The 15,355-nt window shown below is 43.3% G+C and overlaps 3 protein-coding genes across 4 annotated transcripts in view; 1 reads left to right on the forward strand and 2 right to left on the reverse strand.

Annotated features, from left to right (window-relative positions):
* Nucleotides 1-247: 247 nt before the first annotated feature.
* On the reverse strand, nt 248-1,246 carry LOC115579985 (high choriolytic enzyme 1-like). The gene has a single exon (XM_030413774.1). It carries the CDS (start codon nt 1,046-1,048, stop codon nt 248-250), a length of 801 nt encoding a protein of 266 aa, XP_030269634.1. The 5' UTR covers nt 1,049-1,246.
* A 4,726-nt stretch (nt 1,247-5,972) lies between these two features.
* Nucleotides 5,973-7,047, reverse strand: LOC115579975 (high choriolytic enzyme 1-like). The gene has a single exon (XM_030413755.1). The coding sequence runs from the start codon at nt 6,876-6,878 to the stop codon at nt 6,078-6,080; it is 801 nt and encodes a 266-aa protein (XP_030269615.1). The 5' UTR covers nt 6,879-7,047; the 3' UTR covers nt 5,973-6,077.
* Nucleotides 7,048-12,374: 5,327 nt separating this feature from the next.
* Nucleotides 12,375-15,355, forward strand: part of LOC115580604 (solute carrier organic anion transporter family member 3A1-like) — a 31,509-nt gene continuing 28,528 nt past the window's right edge. Inside the window, exon 1 of one of the 2 annotated variants that reach the window (XM_030415143.1) lies at nt 12,375-12,986. In XM_030415143.1, coding sequence (XP_030271003.1) covers nt 12,828-12,986 — 159 coding nt within the window. In that variant the 5' untranslated portion in view covers nt 12,375-12,827. The remainder of the gene's footprint in view (nt 12,987-15,355) is intronic. The other variant, XM_030415144.1, reaches the window with a different exon arrangement.

Raw genomic sequence — 15,355 nt, forward strand, 5'->3', positions numbered from 1 at the left:
GAGAGGCTGTTAACTACTGTTACTGTACAGGAGTTTACACCGTTAGAGGCGATCGACGCAGCAACTTCTGTTTTCTTGGGGTCTGTGAATCACATGCTAGTTTGGGGTTTGTTCTAATGTGTCTTAATGCACAAAAATAAATAAAATAACAAGACAATGGTGTTTTCACTGACTTTATTACAGCTTTTTTTTTTATAGAAGATTGTCTCCTCAATAACCTCAACAACTTTGATCAGAAACACGATTATCAGCATCCGTAGAGCAGGTTGATCCTCATGATGTCCCAGTAGGACATGCCCTGCCTCTGGCCGATCTGCACGTTGGCGTTGGGGATGGGGGTGATGGAGTCCCTGCCGTGCTGGATGGAGAAGGCTGTTCTTCCATAGTGCATGATGGAGGAGTAGTCGTAGGGGGTGTTGAGGTTGTTGGTGTTCTTCTTGTAGAAGTTGTAGGCCATGTTGGGGTCGATGTTCTGCCAGTTGATCCTGACATAGTAGTCGCGGTCGCTCCTGGTCTGTTCGTGCTGGAAGCCCAGAGCGTGGTTGATCTCGTGCTGGATGATGCCGTGGTAGAGGCAGCCCTGCTTGTTGAGAGAGAGCACCTGTCTGCCTCCAGTTCTGCCCAGAGCGGAGAAACATCCGCCTCTGTTCTCCACGCTGATGTAGTCGTACTCGTTCTGACGGGGGACGAAGCGGATGCAGGTGCTGCTGTGGAAGGCCTTCATTCCTCTGTCGATCTTCTGCCTCTCCCAGCTGGTGAACGCACCGCTCATGGTGAAGGGGATCATCACGTAGCCGTTGGAAGCTTTCCTCCACAGGCAGCTCTGGGACCAGCACGTCATGGCGTTTCTGGTCTTGGGAGCCAGCAGGTCTCCTTCCAGCAGCATCTCATCGGTGGCGTTGTTGGAGGTCAGAATCCTGCTGGTCATGTCCATGGTGTCTGGGACTTCTTCTTCTTCTTCTTCTCCTTGGCCTCCTTCCTCCTGGAGAGGATGTGCCTGACAGAGGCCGAGCAGGAGCAGCAGCAGCAGGCTGGCAGAGGGAGTCATCTTCAGGGTCGGTCTGGAGGCTGTGGAGCTTCAGAGGAGAGCTGCTGTGGAGAGACTCTGTGAAGCTTGATGTGGGACTCACTTCAGTCCAGGCTCTTTATACTCTCCTCTACAGGTGTGTCTGCAGGAGGATTATGGGTTGGGGTCCTCACTGCTAGGCCTAAATAAACCTCTGAGGGGAGGACTCCACTGACAAACCTACTTTTTAAACAGTGTTTGTTATCTCTGGTCATTAGATGGATCAACACAGCTTTACTGGTTAGGATGTGTCAAGATTAACTCATCACATGTACATACACACACTGCTACAACCAAGAGAACTCACTTTTTTATGGTTATGGCAGAATCTCTAATGTCAGTTCAACATGAATGTCCATAAATCCCTGAGAATGAATAGAAAAACTTCAGCTATAAGCTCATTTTTACCATGTTCGCATCCATAGTTTAGCATGCTGGCATTTGATAATAAGCAATGAATGTTGGGAAAATCATTAATTCCAGAGGTATTTGGTCATAAACTCACATTTGGATGAATTAAAATTTGACCTGATGATGCTGAATCGATGGACAGGCCATAGTGACCATGTTCAAAACAACAAAATTGGATGTGATACTCTGACAGGGTTCAGAAGTCAGGATGGTGCACACACCAACCAGTCGTCTAGGTAAGGCTGAATCTGAATCATGCTCAGGCACAAGAGGCCTGCGGCTATGCACCTGGGAAACAGTGTGGGGAGGGAATGAAAGTGGCAGTCTTGGAAAGCAAAATGAAGAAACCGTCTGTGGTGAAGCACAAATGGGGGGAAATGATAACAAGCGTCCTTCAAATCGTCTGACTTGAACTTTTCCCTCCTTGGCAACAGCATGAAGGATGTCTGCTGCCATCAGCATGTAGAATGGTAAAACCTTCAAGAAAAAACATGAATATATGCATCAAATTTCATGGCAGTTCGTCAAATAGTCATTGAGACATTTCTCTCAACACCTTGAATGTAAATCTCATGGTGGTTCTAGAACAGGAGTCCCCATCGCTTCCATCCAAACCACGACCTGATGTCAAAAATATGATAGAATCCAGCCTGCAATATGATTTTTTATTTAATCCTTTCTTTAGTAGTTTCAAGCTAGCACATATTCAGTCTAAACCTTCATATGTAATTGAATAAAAACCTCTTCTATTTAAAAACGCGGGTTGACTTTTATTTTGGAGTAAACTCAACACAGGAAATGAAGTGTCTTCAGTTATCAGCGCTGTTGTTCAGCAAAATATGTCTACAGAGCAAAAAAGCGGATATTTACTGTCTTTGTTGACAGAGGATCAATTTTAAATATGTCTGGGAGTGTTTTCATTCAGTCTGTGGGAGTAATGGAACAAGAAGGAGCTGTTAGCTGGAGCGCTGCAGGCGACAGGATGCACACCTCCAATTTATCAGTGAGGTAACACCTTATTTTCCCTCATAGAGTGGTTTAGTTTGTAGTTGCGGGTTTAGTCCAAAAACCCAGATATTGGTTAACATATTTGCCCTTCTGGTTTCCCTTGTCTCAAAGTAAAATGCCTGAAATAAGGTCTGTGGTTACCACAGGCTTTAAATATTTACACATTTTGTTTTACGACATTGAATACATCATTAAATGTCCCTGAGTTGAATTATTGATTGAATTAAAGTGCGTACATGTCTTAAAAACAGCTGTTGCTAACAAGCGGCAAAATCAGACTCCAGAAGTTGTCGGGGACATCAGACGTCATCATGCCGAACATGGAGCCTCATCCACTCACTGCTCCATCTTTACAGGCAGATTTGAGTTGCAACCTATTCTAACTCTTAACTTTACAACTTGTACATTGATCAACTTAGAGGAAACGTGCAGTAATTGTGTACTAAGATGCTTTATGGTGGTGATGTTTAAGTCATGCGACACAATGTAGTCTGTTTATAGCCCAACGTTAGCTTCTTACTTCTAATGATCTGTCATGGCTCACCTACGAGTTGACAATACAAGCAGTCAACCAATCCATCCATCTTCTGGAATCATTAATGGTCCCCAGCAGATGGATCTATTGATCTATCTGCTGGGGACCATTAATATCTGCACAAACGTTTGAGCCAATGCATCATGTACAACTTTAGATATTTGACTGGATAAGGGAAAGTTAGGGCCTGCTGTTCCAGCTATGGGATCACCAGTCACTACAATGTATTCTCTCGTTACCATGAATGTCTGTATAGTATTTGAATTGTCGTCCATCCAGTTGTTGAGGAGACGTTTCAGTCTAGACTGAAGTGGTGCACTGACTGACGAGCTTACAGTGTCGGCCCAACGGCCACGCTGTTACCATGGTGAACAAATCCAGAAGGCCACATACAAACACTTACTAACTAGATGAATAAAACTTGAGTTTGTTACAGGGAAAAAACGGATCAGGGTTTAGATATTTTGTAACATTTGCACATGAGAGACACTAAGTCATATCAAATCTATTTTATTCATATAGCCCAAAATCACAATCACATTGCCTGAGTGGGCTTTACAAACTGTTCAGTGAACGACATCCTCTGTCCTAAGACCCTCGTTTCAAGTGAGGAAAACGTATCAGTTCGATCAAAAAAAACTTTTAACAGGCGGAAAAAAGACGGACTAAACCTCAGGAAGAGCCACAGAGGAGGGATTCCTCTCCCAGGAGGGACGGACGTGCAATAGATGTCGCATTTACAGAACAGAACAGCAAAATCACAATTTACAAAACGGCATTGATAGAATATCTGATACATTTTACATAATATATGTAAAAGAATGTGGATCCAAGAGAACGACTGTGCAGGCCGAGGCCTCGCCAAGTGGTGCCTGAGCCACGCGACCTCCTCTCCACCGTGGTGACCTGGAAGAGGGCAGGACACACAAGATCATTAGCAGTAAAAAGAAGGCAGTGAAGAGTGAAGAGCCATCACATTTTACTCAAATACAGATATGAGGAGATAGTAAAACCGAGGAGAGCAGTGATCAAGCGGAGCCCAGAGCATGACGATCCAGATCCATCAATATGTGATGCAGGATGAGCCAGGAGAGGCAGATGGTCCCAGGGGCCTGTGGTCCATTAGAAGAGAGCCTGAATGAAAAGACAGGAAGAGGAGGAAGCTATAGAGAGTGAAGGAGCAACACAGCTTGCAGTGTATGGGAACAGCAAACAAAAACAAAAGTTAGAGAAATGCAATGTTAATCCGAATAAACAGATTGTTTCTCGTCTGCAGGACAGTGTGAATTCTAATACTACAGGAACTCATTGAGACTGAGACCGACCCACTGAAGAAGCTGGATAGTGAAGTCAAGGACTCATTAAAGGTTAAGTCAAAGAAGTACGTTTTGAGTTCAGATTTATAGGTGTCAGTAGAGCCAGATTGTCTGATGTCAGCTTGGAGGTTATTCCAGAGGAAGGAGGCATGATGGGAAAAAGCCCAGCAGCTGACTTCTTCTTCACCATTGGAACTGTCAGGGTTAAAAGAGTGGGGCTAATGATTAGTGAGGTTTATCCTTGATACATTTTCATCAGCTTTCACCAGATGTGTTGTTCTAAAGCTTGACGTGAGTAACGCGGTCCTTTTTTAACCAAATGATCCAACAATTAAGTCTTGTATGATTTAATAATGGAGGACAAAATGACATGCGTGCGTAATTACCAGAAAACCTTGTCAGATTTTGTTGATAGCTGTCTCTGTTGACACTTAAACCAACTTAATTTTCATCATTGTTGCTGATAAACTGACCTTGCCTTGTTCAAATAAAAAAGTCACTGTATAGCCAGTCTTACATTAAATTATCAAACATGTGAGTTTATTATTATTATATTTTATTAAATAATTTCCCAGTCTGGGATCATTAAAGTAATTCTATCTATCTATCTATTAGAGAGCCGTATTAATTCACCCTACATGTCCTACATTATCAGAGGGTTTTGTTCCTGCATTGACTGGACACATGTTGTTTCTTTCATTAAATATATTGTCATATGTGTGTACTCTACAGTCTAAAACAAATGTTTTGACTACATATCCTGGGAGTTGTTTCACAGCAGTTCAGTATAGGATATACTGCAAACGTGTGTATATTTAATCACATCCCAGAATGTGTTAGAGATGTATAAAAGTCATTTTAAACATTTTTGTGCAGACAAATATTTTGTTTTAATAATGTATCTACAGAGCTTGAAGAAAGGTTTTAGATTTTTTATCAATAATTTTTATATTTTTCAGGTCCAAAATGGTTATTTTGCTTATGTCTGTTTGTTCTAGCTTGTACTAAGGTTGGTCAAACATTAGTGTATCGCTCTGGTATCACGTGGTATTCGTGTTTGGTCAGTGATCAAGAGTTTTGCTATTAAAAAAACAAGACTCTAACATAGCTAACATTAGCTAGTAAGCATTAGTAGGGTTATCATTAGTTAGCTAGTGTTAGCAACGTAAACGTTAGCTAGCTAGTGTTAGTAAAGACAACGTTAACTAGCTAGCGTTAGCAATGTTAGCCAGTTCAACAAACTGGCTACTAATTGAGGGGCCAGATGTTTGGAACTACAGCGGTGTCGGTCATGAATGCAAACAAGGGGAGAGATGGGGAGATTTTGTACTATGTCACCATGTTTCACATTTTGTTTAACGTTGTTGCAGTTTGGTACACTCTGCCAAAGTGGGGCTGAATGCTAAAGCTTGCCTATCACAGTAACACACTATTTAGTCTGTAGAAATGTATACTTTGCATGGTGTTGTACAGTAACTATATATGTGTTCTGGAGGCATGAATGATGCAAACTGTGGAAACAAATTATCTCTTTTGGGGGAAAACAAAATTGAGCTATCAATCAAAGAAATAGAGACAATAAACAAGATAGCAATCAGTCATTTTGCATTACCTTTATTACAGATCATTTAGGCACTTAGGGTTACATTTGAACATCTGAACTAACATGGTGAAAGAAGCAACAATCTTTAGTTGTGATGTCACAGGTTGTAGCTGCTTTAGAAAAGCATCAGCATCATTATCAGCATCCGTAGAGCAGGTTGATCCTCATGATGTCCCAGTAGGACATGCCCTGCCTCTGGCCGATCTGCACGTTGGCGTTGGGGATGGGGGTGATGGAGTCCCTGCCGTGCTGGATGGAGAAGGCTGTTCTTCCATAGTGCATGATGGAGGAGTAGTCGTAGGGGGTGTTGAGGTTGTTGGTGTTCTTCTTGTAGAAGTTGTAGGCCATGTTGGGGTCGATGTTCTGCCAGTTGATCCTGACGTAGTAGTCGCGGTCGCTCCTGGTCTGTTCGTGCTGGAAGCCCAGAGCGTGGTTGATCTCGTGCTGGATGATGCCGTGGTAGAGGCAGCCCTGCTTGTTGAGAGAGAGCACCTGTCTGCCTCCAGTTCTGCCCAGAGCGGAGAAACATCCGCCTCTGTTCTCCACGCTGATGTAGTCGTACTCGTTCTGACGGGGGACGAAGCGGATGCAGGTGCTGCTGTGGAAGGCCTTCATTCCTCTGTCGATCTTCTGCCTCTCCCAGCTGGTGAACGCACCGCTCATGGTGAAGGGGATCATCACGTAGCCGTTGGAAGCTTTCCTCCACAGGCAGCTCTGGGACCAGCACGTCATGGCGTTTCTGGTCTTGGGAGCCAGCAGGTCTCCTTCCAGCAGCATCTCATCGGTGGCGTTGTTGGAGGTCAGAATCCTGCTGGTCATGTCCATGGTGTCTGGGACTTCTTCTTCTTCTTCTTCTCCTTGGCCTCCTTCCTCCTGGAGAGGATGTGCCTGACAGAGGCCGAGCAGGAGCAGCAGCAGCAGGCTGGCAGAGGGAGTCATCTTCAGGGTCGGTCTGGAGGCTGTGGAGCTTCAGAGGAGAGCTGCTGTGGAGAGACTCTGTGAAGCTTGATGTGGGACTCACTTCAGTCCAGGCTCTTTATACTCTCCTCTACAGGTGTGTCTGCAGGAGGATTATGGGTTGGGGTCCTCACTGCTAGGCCTAAATAAACCTCTGAGGGGAGGACTCCACTGACAAACCTACTTTTTAAACAGTGTTTGTTATCTCTGGTCATTAGATGGGACATCTTTGAATAAACATCTTTTCTTGTCTTTAAACAGACTGAGTTTAGTTTTAGTGTGTATCTTTGCCTGTTTAAGACAATTAAGAGTGCAGATATCGTATTTATAACAGAAATGGAGCAGCTTCGTGAGGCTGTACTGCTACAGCAGTGCTTCCAGCTAACTCCTAAAGTTAGCATGCTAACATGCTAATAATGATAATGTTTAAAAGGGTTAAAGTTATCATGTCCACCATCTTAGTTTCTGTATTTCCCTCTTAGTTTAGTGTGATAGCATGCTAACAACTGATGAGCACTAAAGATAAAGTACATGCTAGTCTGATGTGAATGTCATTAGTTTTGAAATTTAGAAATAAATACATATATATATATATATATATATATATATATATATATGTATATATATATATACATATATATATATAATCCTAGGATCACCAAAATTATGACAATTAACACTGGAGATTTCTAATTTCATAATCCTCCAGTCATCAAGACAGTTCACACAAAAGCCAATAATGTCACCATCATGGTGTCGCCAGGGGAAAACTCAGATAAGCAATTTTTAAATAGCACACCATCCCGTAGTTGTTAATATGTAGGTAAGTCTGGACCAAAGTGGCTGGATGACCATCTGACACTGCCATCTCTCTGGCCAAGCTGATGTGGGGTTCTGATCACGGCATTTGTCTACCTGTGGACTGATTGTGACTCTCATCTATATCCATCAATAATATATTTAGACCTGAAACAATTTGTCGATTAGTGCTTAGTAAACTGATATATAATATAAATGTAATTACTGATGAATTATTTAAATCTTTCTCAGAAAGAAAATATGTTTTCTGTTTCTTTGGTTGGACAAAACAACCAATTTAATGACATCACTGTGGGCTTTGGCAGATTTTGCAATTGATGATGAAAATAATTGTGACTTGGACCTGTCAATGTGTTTTTCGTTCTTTCATTGATCTGAGGCTTTGATCAAATAACTTAGCCTGTGGACGGTATGATTAGAAACTAAGCTTTTGTCCACAGAACTCCTGGGAGTTGTTTTTCAGCCCACTGCTCTCATAGAAATCTATTTAGCTGTTTAGAATAGAAGCTGCTTCAGCAAACAGACACTACCATAAATCTCAAATCTACCTAATTGAATATTAACTCACACAAGTCATTTTAACGATGTGCTTAATTACTGAAATGTCCGGTCCAGAGGTCAAGAGTAGAATGACCCTAAGTTGCTTTATCACCAACAAGCCATGCAGCCACCAGGAAGAAGTTCACAGTCAGACAACATCTGTTGAATTATTAAATTATTATTAAGTTTTTCATCACTGATTTGGGGGCAATGTTCACATTAACATCGACCTCTCTGCATGGGGTTGATGATTTGTAGTTGGCCGGATGTATAGAAATAAAAAAATCTGTTTTTTGTCACAGCTTCAGTGTGTTTTTATGACACAAAAGAGTTTCCCACAGTTTCCTGCAGTTATACAACAACAATCATTGAAAAATCTATCACAGAAAAGACATAAAATACAGTTTTGTATATATCAAATTGCAAAAGCACTACCAATACTCGAGTTTCTGAGAACAAAGCCAAAACCAACATAGAGCATCGAAGGTTTTTGCATTTTTTATAAACTCGGACATCACTGGCATCTGTGCTCTGGTAATTTATTTGTTGGATAAATGCTGGATAAATGCATGAATGCATTCTTCTGTCTTTGGACCTTGTGATTAAGAGGCATCCTAAAATAATGTCCTCGGTTGGCTTGCACTGCATGAGCAGGCACTGTGGTTGATCTTAAATCACCCCGGGTACTCTGAATGACTCCATGAGAAATGGCTGCTCTTCCTGCTGAGTCCACAGTTTGCCTGATAGATTGTGCTGCTTCAGATGCTATTGAGTTGGTCCTGATAGAGCATCTGAATGGTCCGAGTAATATTGTGAGCCAAAAGCTGTGGGGGTGAGTGGTAAGTGACCTTGGCACTCAGTGCTCTTATTTAACTGTTATGATGGAGGATTTTTGCGCCCTGTGTTTTTACTGCTGTCTCTGTGGAACTCTGTGCTGCCACTCCGCTGTCATTTTCATTACTTCCGCCTGACAAACTACAGTGTGTTTGGACGTCATCCTTCTGATCCCCGATACAAACGCACAAAAACATTGTTATTATTGTGTTAAAATGCAAATATGGTGCCAGGACAACCAGTGCAAGATTCAATTTGCCAACACAAAACTGGAGATGAGAGTACAGCTGAAGGAGTACTACAGAGGGGAGACCTTTTGGAGGAGCTGCTGCTTTAATTCAACCATCACATCCAGTTTTCCAGGAGGCATTAACTTTAAATAGCACAATGAAGAGTTACATTACATCTGCCTGAACAGTAGCTGGATACCTTGCACTGCTCCAGTGACACTGGTCCTGAGAGAAGACAACAGATGCATCTACTGAACAAACACTTCACGACAGCTGTTACCTGTTTCTAAGCCTGTCAGAGGTCAGAGTTTCAGTGTTTCTAACCGTTGTTAGAACATTGTACGAACACGCCCTTTAAGAGGAGATAAGACACACACCACCTTCTCATCATGCAGTCACTCTAAGGAACAGAATCATGTGTCAAAATATAGCAGCCTGAGGCTTAAAGCACACGTTGAAAATCATCAAATAAATATGCTGCAGATTGTAATCGTCCCTAAGCATTTGTCCAGAGTTGTACCACAACACTTCACCATGTGGACATGTACAACAGCCACAGCGGTGTAATACAGTGTGCTGCTGATGTGCGTAATTGAGTTCTTGTGTGGCAAGTGTTGAATTTTTAACCATCCGGGTGCCAGCTGAGTACACTTCAGTGGAGCATGAAAATAGATTAACCCAGCCCAAGCTTTAATCATCGTAACATAACGTAACAAAGCATCACATAACATTATGATAGTATAACACTGCAGTGCGCAGGGGTGGAGCTGGGGGGCCCATGGGATTTTTGCAAGAGCTCTTTTTTGAGACTGTTATTAAACTATTGGAAAAGCTTCCATGCTTCCTGTGTGCCCAATTGACACACACAGTACTACATTTGGAACAGAAGTAATCCTTGGTAATGTCAAATACATTTTAGTGCCAGTTCTCGCATATCTGTTGCTGAGGACCCAAAGAAGTGCAGTGTTGAATTTGGCTTGCTTTGGACACGCAATGTGACACGCAACATGAATTTTGAATAAACAGCAAACACCAGTCAGGGACGAAATGTGATCCCTCTTACGTGATCTCATGGGAAAGTAGACATAAACAAAATGGAGATTAGCATGGCGCACATCATTCTGGTAATGTGTTTTATTGAGCTATAAACAAAAGCAGAATGATAAACAAGTCTGGATGAGTGGGGCGACTCAGTCAACAGGTGTTTTCTATTCTTCAGCAAGAACAGGAGGTGAGATTTTTAGTTTCTGTCATCAATCGCATGCTAACTAATGTTAGCATTAAGGTCTACAATAGAAAATGGAGTTAAATGTGGGGCAACAACTTGCTGTAGAAATGGCAAACCGGTCAACACCGGTCCTTCAGTGTGTGAACTGAAGGTGAGATTTTAAGTTACTGTTAACAATTGTATGTTAGCAAGTGTTAGCGTCAAGTGTTTAAATGTTTAACGTTGATTGGTGGCACGTGAGCTGCTATGGGATGCTTCTCTCATTGGTTGTTGAGGTCCAGCTCCAGAAGTACCGATATAATCATCCAGATTTTTTAATAGTAAATTTCAATAGTCTGTGAGCAGTTCAAGCTTAAGACTGGACCAGTAAACCCTCCATAATGCCAGATGATCTGTGCCAACAGCATGTTGTGGAAGGGCATTGCACTAGTACTCTTTAATTTACAGAGACCAACAGAGACAGTGTGGAGGGAAAACTGTCTTTTATCAGGCAGAAACCTCGGAGCAACCTGACCGGTTGGGGTTTAGAGAGAGCCCCACAAAGTCTGAAACGTAACCTTAATCCATCTTAATGCAATGCAATGACCTGCTGTCTTTGAACAATAAGTGGCAAGGTGTATTTAAAATGATGAGTATAGATTATTTACATGGCTTGTAATGTATTCATCCATATCATTTTTGTTTTGAGAGTAGCATGAAAGAACTAGCACTAAATAAACCTTCCATGTTTTTTTCAGTACGACTTGTTTTTGTTTAACCCCACTAAGAAATAATGAGAAACCGTCACATTTGCTGTGTGATAAGAAACACAAGGTTGCACTGTGTACCATAAACTGAAAACACTGTGATGAAAACAGAGGCAGATTCATTTATTGAACAGTGGAAAATAGAGCCTGGTCACTTTCAGGTTATTTCAGAGAGTTAGGAATGTTTGAACATGACTGTCTTAAAACAATTATTTTTTTTTAAAATAGGGGGATTAAAAGAACTAGGACTTGATGTGACCATGGACAAATGATGAGACAGTACAGTGTAACACAATGACGTACTGATGGAGCACTAACAGAGCAGTCGTAACGTTTGTGATCCTACCTGTCGGACGTTTCTCTCCGTCTGACTCGATCATGACCTCGGTGACTCTCTGAGCTCCTTCATCTCTCCACAGTAACTTTGTCCTGGACATTGACCCAATGAAAATATCTTGTGGAACCACAGTCTGCCACTCATATCACAAGAAATGTTTGTTTTCCTGTCTGAATAAACTGAATAAGCAAACTGACCATAAGGGACAACACAATTTCATGCTGTTATACTTTATTTATATGTGGCGGACCCTGCCACAGTTCTCCAGGGACCTTATTTTCTTCACAAAGTGTTCTGGAAATTGTAAATATTAAAAATCTGACTTTGAATTTCCTCTCCAAACCCACATAGTGCTCCTTAGTGCTCCTGTACAGAAGCTGTGGTGGTCGGTTTCTCCCTGGACTTTGGGGAGAAAAATGAAAATAAAATTAATATATTGGCACAACACTCTGATCTGACTCTGAAAACTCTTTGCTCTGGTCCCACAGAGATGACACCTGATGTTAGTACGCTTGAACATTGCAGCAGTATTGATCTGCTGTGTCATTTTACACCCAGCTGATCTGTAAGTGTGTGATCAGGGGGATGCTTCAGTCAGAGCTCTGAAGAAATGTTGCATTTTGGGGTACAATGAAGAAGCTGAATGTGTGCACAGGTAAAATGATGATGTCGGGAAACACGTTGACGGACAGAGAGAGAGGGAGAGAGAGGGGGAGAGAGAGATCACACCTCCCTCGCCTTGCTCTGGTAAGGATGGGAGGAGGAGGAGGAGGAGCATCATAACACCGCCTGAAGGACGCAGAGCTGCGGCTCGGAACCGGGCTGAAAAACCAAATCCAGTCGACACCGGTCCTGGGTGGAGATGTAACATCCCGGATGTGGAGAAACAGCGTCCTGTAGTTCTACGTCGGGGATCAGAAGCCGTCACACATATACATGCGTAGCCTACGTATTTAAATGTGATGTAGCCGATACGCACTGGCAGGACAGGCGGTGAAGAGAGGTCGCAGACGGACTGTGCGTAATGCTGAGTGGACAGCAGTATTTCTCGCTGTGTATTTCAGCCTAGACGGGCTATTGACAAAGACATTCGCACTTGTTCTGCAGTGCAGCTCGTCATTTTAACCAGATGCTCTCCGCCGGACCGGACCCGTTCAGTTTCATGCCGTCCAACCCGACCGGAGCCTGAGCCGAAGGATGCAGGTTAAAAACCAGATCTGCACAGAGCGGAGCAGCACCGACGACCCGGAGCAGGATGACAACCAGAAGAAGACCTCGTGTTTTTCCAACATCAAGATTTTCCTGGTGTCGGAATGTGCGCTCATGTTGGCACAGGGCACCGTGGGCGCTTATCTGGTGAGTTTCCTACAGAACAGACGGCAGTGTGGACGCACACGGTGCTGGTGTGAAGGAACGTCGTATCTCAGGTAACATCGGGTTAACGCAGCGCCCTTCAAACCGGCGCAGGCACACTGAGAGTAACGATGCGGTGCTGCAGCTGATGCGGTTAATAATCGTGTTATTCTGATCACATTAGAATGATCACATCCTCCAGCGGCCGTGGCACGCGGTGCTTTCGCTGATTGATGACTTGCTGCGTATTATCCATCAGGCCTATGCACCATCTGCATGACACAAAGCGCGTCACGGCGGCCGTAGGCTCCACGTTGTTGTGGGAGAATTTTATATGCGTATATGGATGGAGTGCATGGAGAGCAGGTTACGAAACGCTGGTCAGGAGCTCCACGCAACCTGCCGGCTCTGCTACATACTGCAGCCGCATGTCTCAGTGATGCAGGAGGCCTTTGACACTGGAGGATATAGGGCCTAGGAGATGACGTGATCACCACAACACAAGCGACAACAGCTTATATTGTCTTAACAGAGAAAGTCTGCCTTCATCCTTCACTCAGGTGCATTTCCAGTGACAGTCTGATCCCAAATAACGTGCTGTTGTATGCAGATCGGTGTCAACACAAGAGATACAGAGGCGAAGTCAAGGCATCCTCCTCACAGCAAGCACAGTCAAAACCCTCTGCGCTAAAGATATGTGATAAAGTGCAATGAGAGAACCGGTGGCTGTTAATGTTGTGGCCACAGCCAACCACAGCACTTAATAATGTATATGTGTGGTGATGTCTTCCTGCATTAGTCAGAGCCGGCTCGACCACTTCCTGTAAATCCGTACGAAGATAAAAGATGCCACTTAAGTCATGATTATTATTTGCCTAATTAAAGCCATTTCCCCTGATAGATGTCAGCACAGTCTTGATGCTATAAATAAGAAGCACATGCAGGGAGAGGACACTGAGTTGACAAAGCCTCCTTTCCTCTCACCACACTATCATCACAGAAAGGATGGAGAGACTCACACCAACACCATCCAGGAGGGCAAGGTCAAAGGTGTTTGTCCTGACTCTCGCCTTCGTATCAGTGCAGATTCTACTTGCTGGCTTAGATGAGAAAAAAACCAAAAGGCGCAACTGTGCGGAAATAAGCTCTGTGGCAACATGAGCTGAGATGCAGGAACTTGCCCCTTGTGTGGCGAACACCACAGGTCGGCAGAAACACGACTGAGTTGGTTTTAATGTGTTTTGCACCAGTCACACATTTAAAGTGCATTAGTGTTTACCTTGAAGACTGCAGTGGAACTTCCTCCTTTAAAACAGCATCTCAGACCAAAAGTGCACCTTTAGCAAATCCTGCTGCAGACAGCAGCACTGTGGAGCACTGCCTATCCTCTCCTGTATAAATATAGTTTGTCATCATCTTTTATTCTCTGTCTCTTCTACCCGTGGCACATTATTTTGTTTTTACAAATACATGACAGTGAACCTTAAGAAGAGGACGGAGCTGTAATGACGGAGGATCATCACTGCCACCACAGCAGCATCTGCAGAACAGCTTTCCATGGCTTAGTCTGTATTCATCAAAGTAAAATGGGCAGGTTTTCTCTTTTCTCTGCCCTCTAAAGCTCCACCACAGTTTACACGGTCTGTAAGCAGTGGAGAGGACTGGCCTGAAACGTCTAAATCCAGAACATAAAAGGTTTTAAGCAGCTCCTCTCAATCAGCACTCAGCATGAAGCCAAACATAAATCTTCCAGAGGCACAGGAGTAAATCTGAACCCTGTCAGTTAGATCCAGTGACCTCTGAACTGTGTCCTCCATGCTAATGTCAGGGAGCCATGAATTACAATTGCAGGTGAACAGTGGACACACGTGTGAGCTGAATGTTCACAAAATGAAAAAACGATTGTAACTGTTTAAATGTCAGGCGTCTTTTCCGTGAGACCGACCCTGTGCGCTGTACGGCGACAGAACTAGGTTAGTGTTTCACAGTTGAAATATCAGACCGGCGACAGTCATGAAGTGAATTACAGATCGTTAATCCTATTTTAGAAACTGAGAAGGAGGACCGCCATTTGTCTAGCTGTTCGGACCGCTGTCCAGATACCTCTGGTGGCAACGACAGGCCTACGTTAAAGGTGCACCGTGTAGTCGTGGGGAAGAAATCTAATCAGGAGAGAGAGAGTTTTATTAACAACGGCTTATCACGACGGAATACATTGAGTAAACATACTGACCTTAAAGGACAACACAATTTCATTGTGTTTTCCTTTGTTTATATTTGGCGGACCCTGCCACCTTTCTAGCTTCAAATCGTGTTATAGGGACCTTATTTTGCCCTGAGAACAGCTCGTTTATTCATGAATGGAAAAGATA

Source organism: Sparus aurata, chromosome 4, assembly GCF_900880675.1.
Source record: "Sparus aurata chromosome 4, fSpaAur1.1, whole genome shotgun sequence".
Lineage (NCBI taxonomy): Eukaryota > Metazoa > Chordata > Actinopteri > Spariformes > Sparidae > Sparus > Sparus aurata.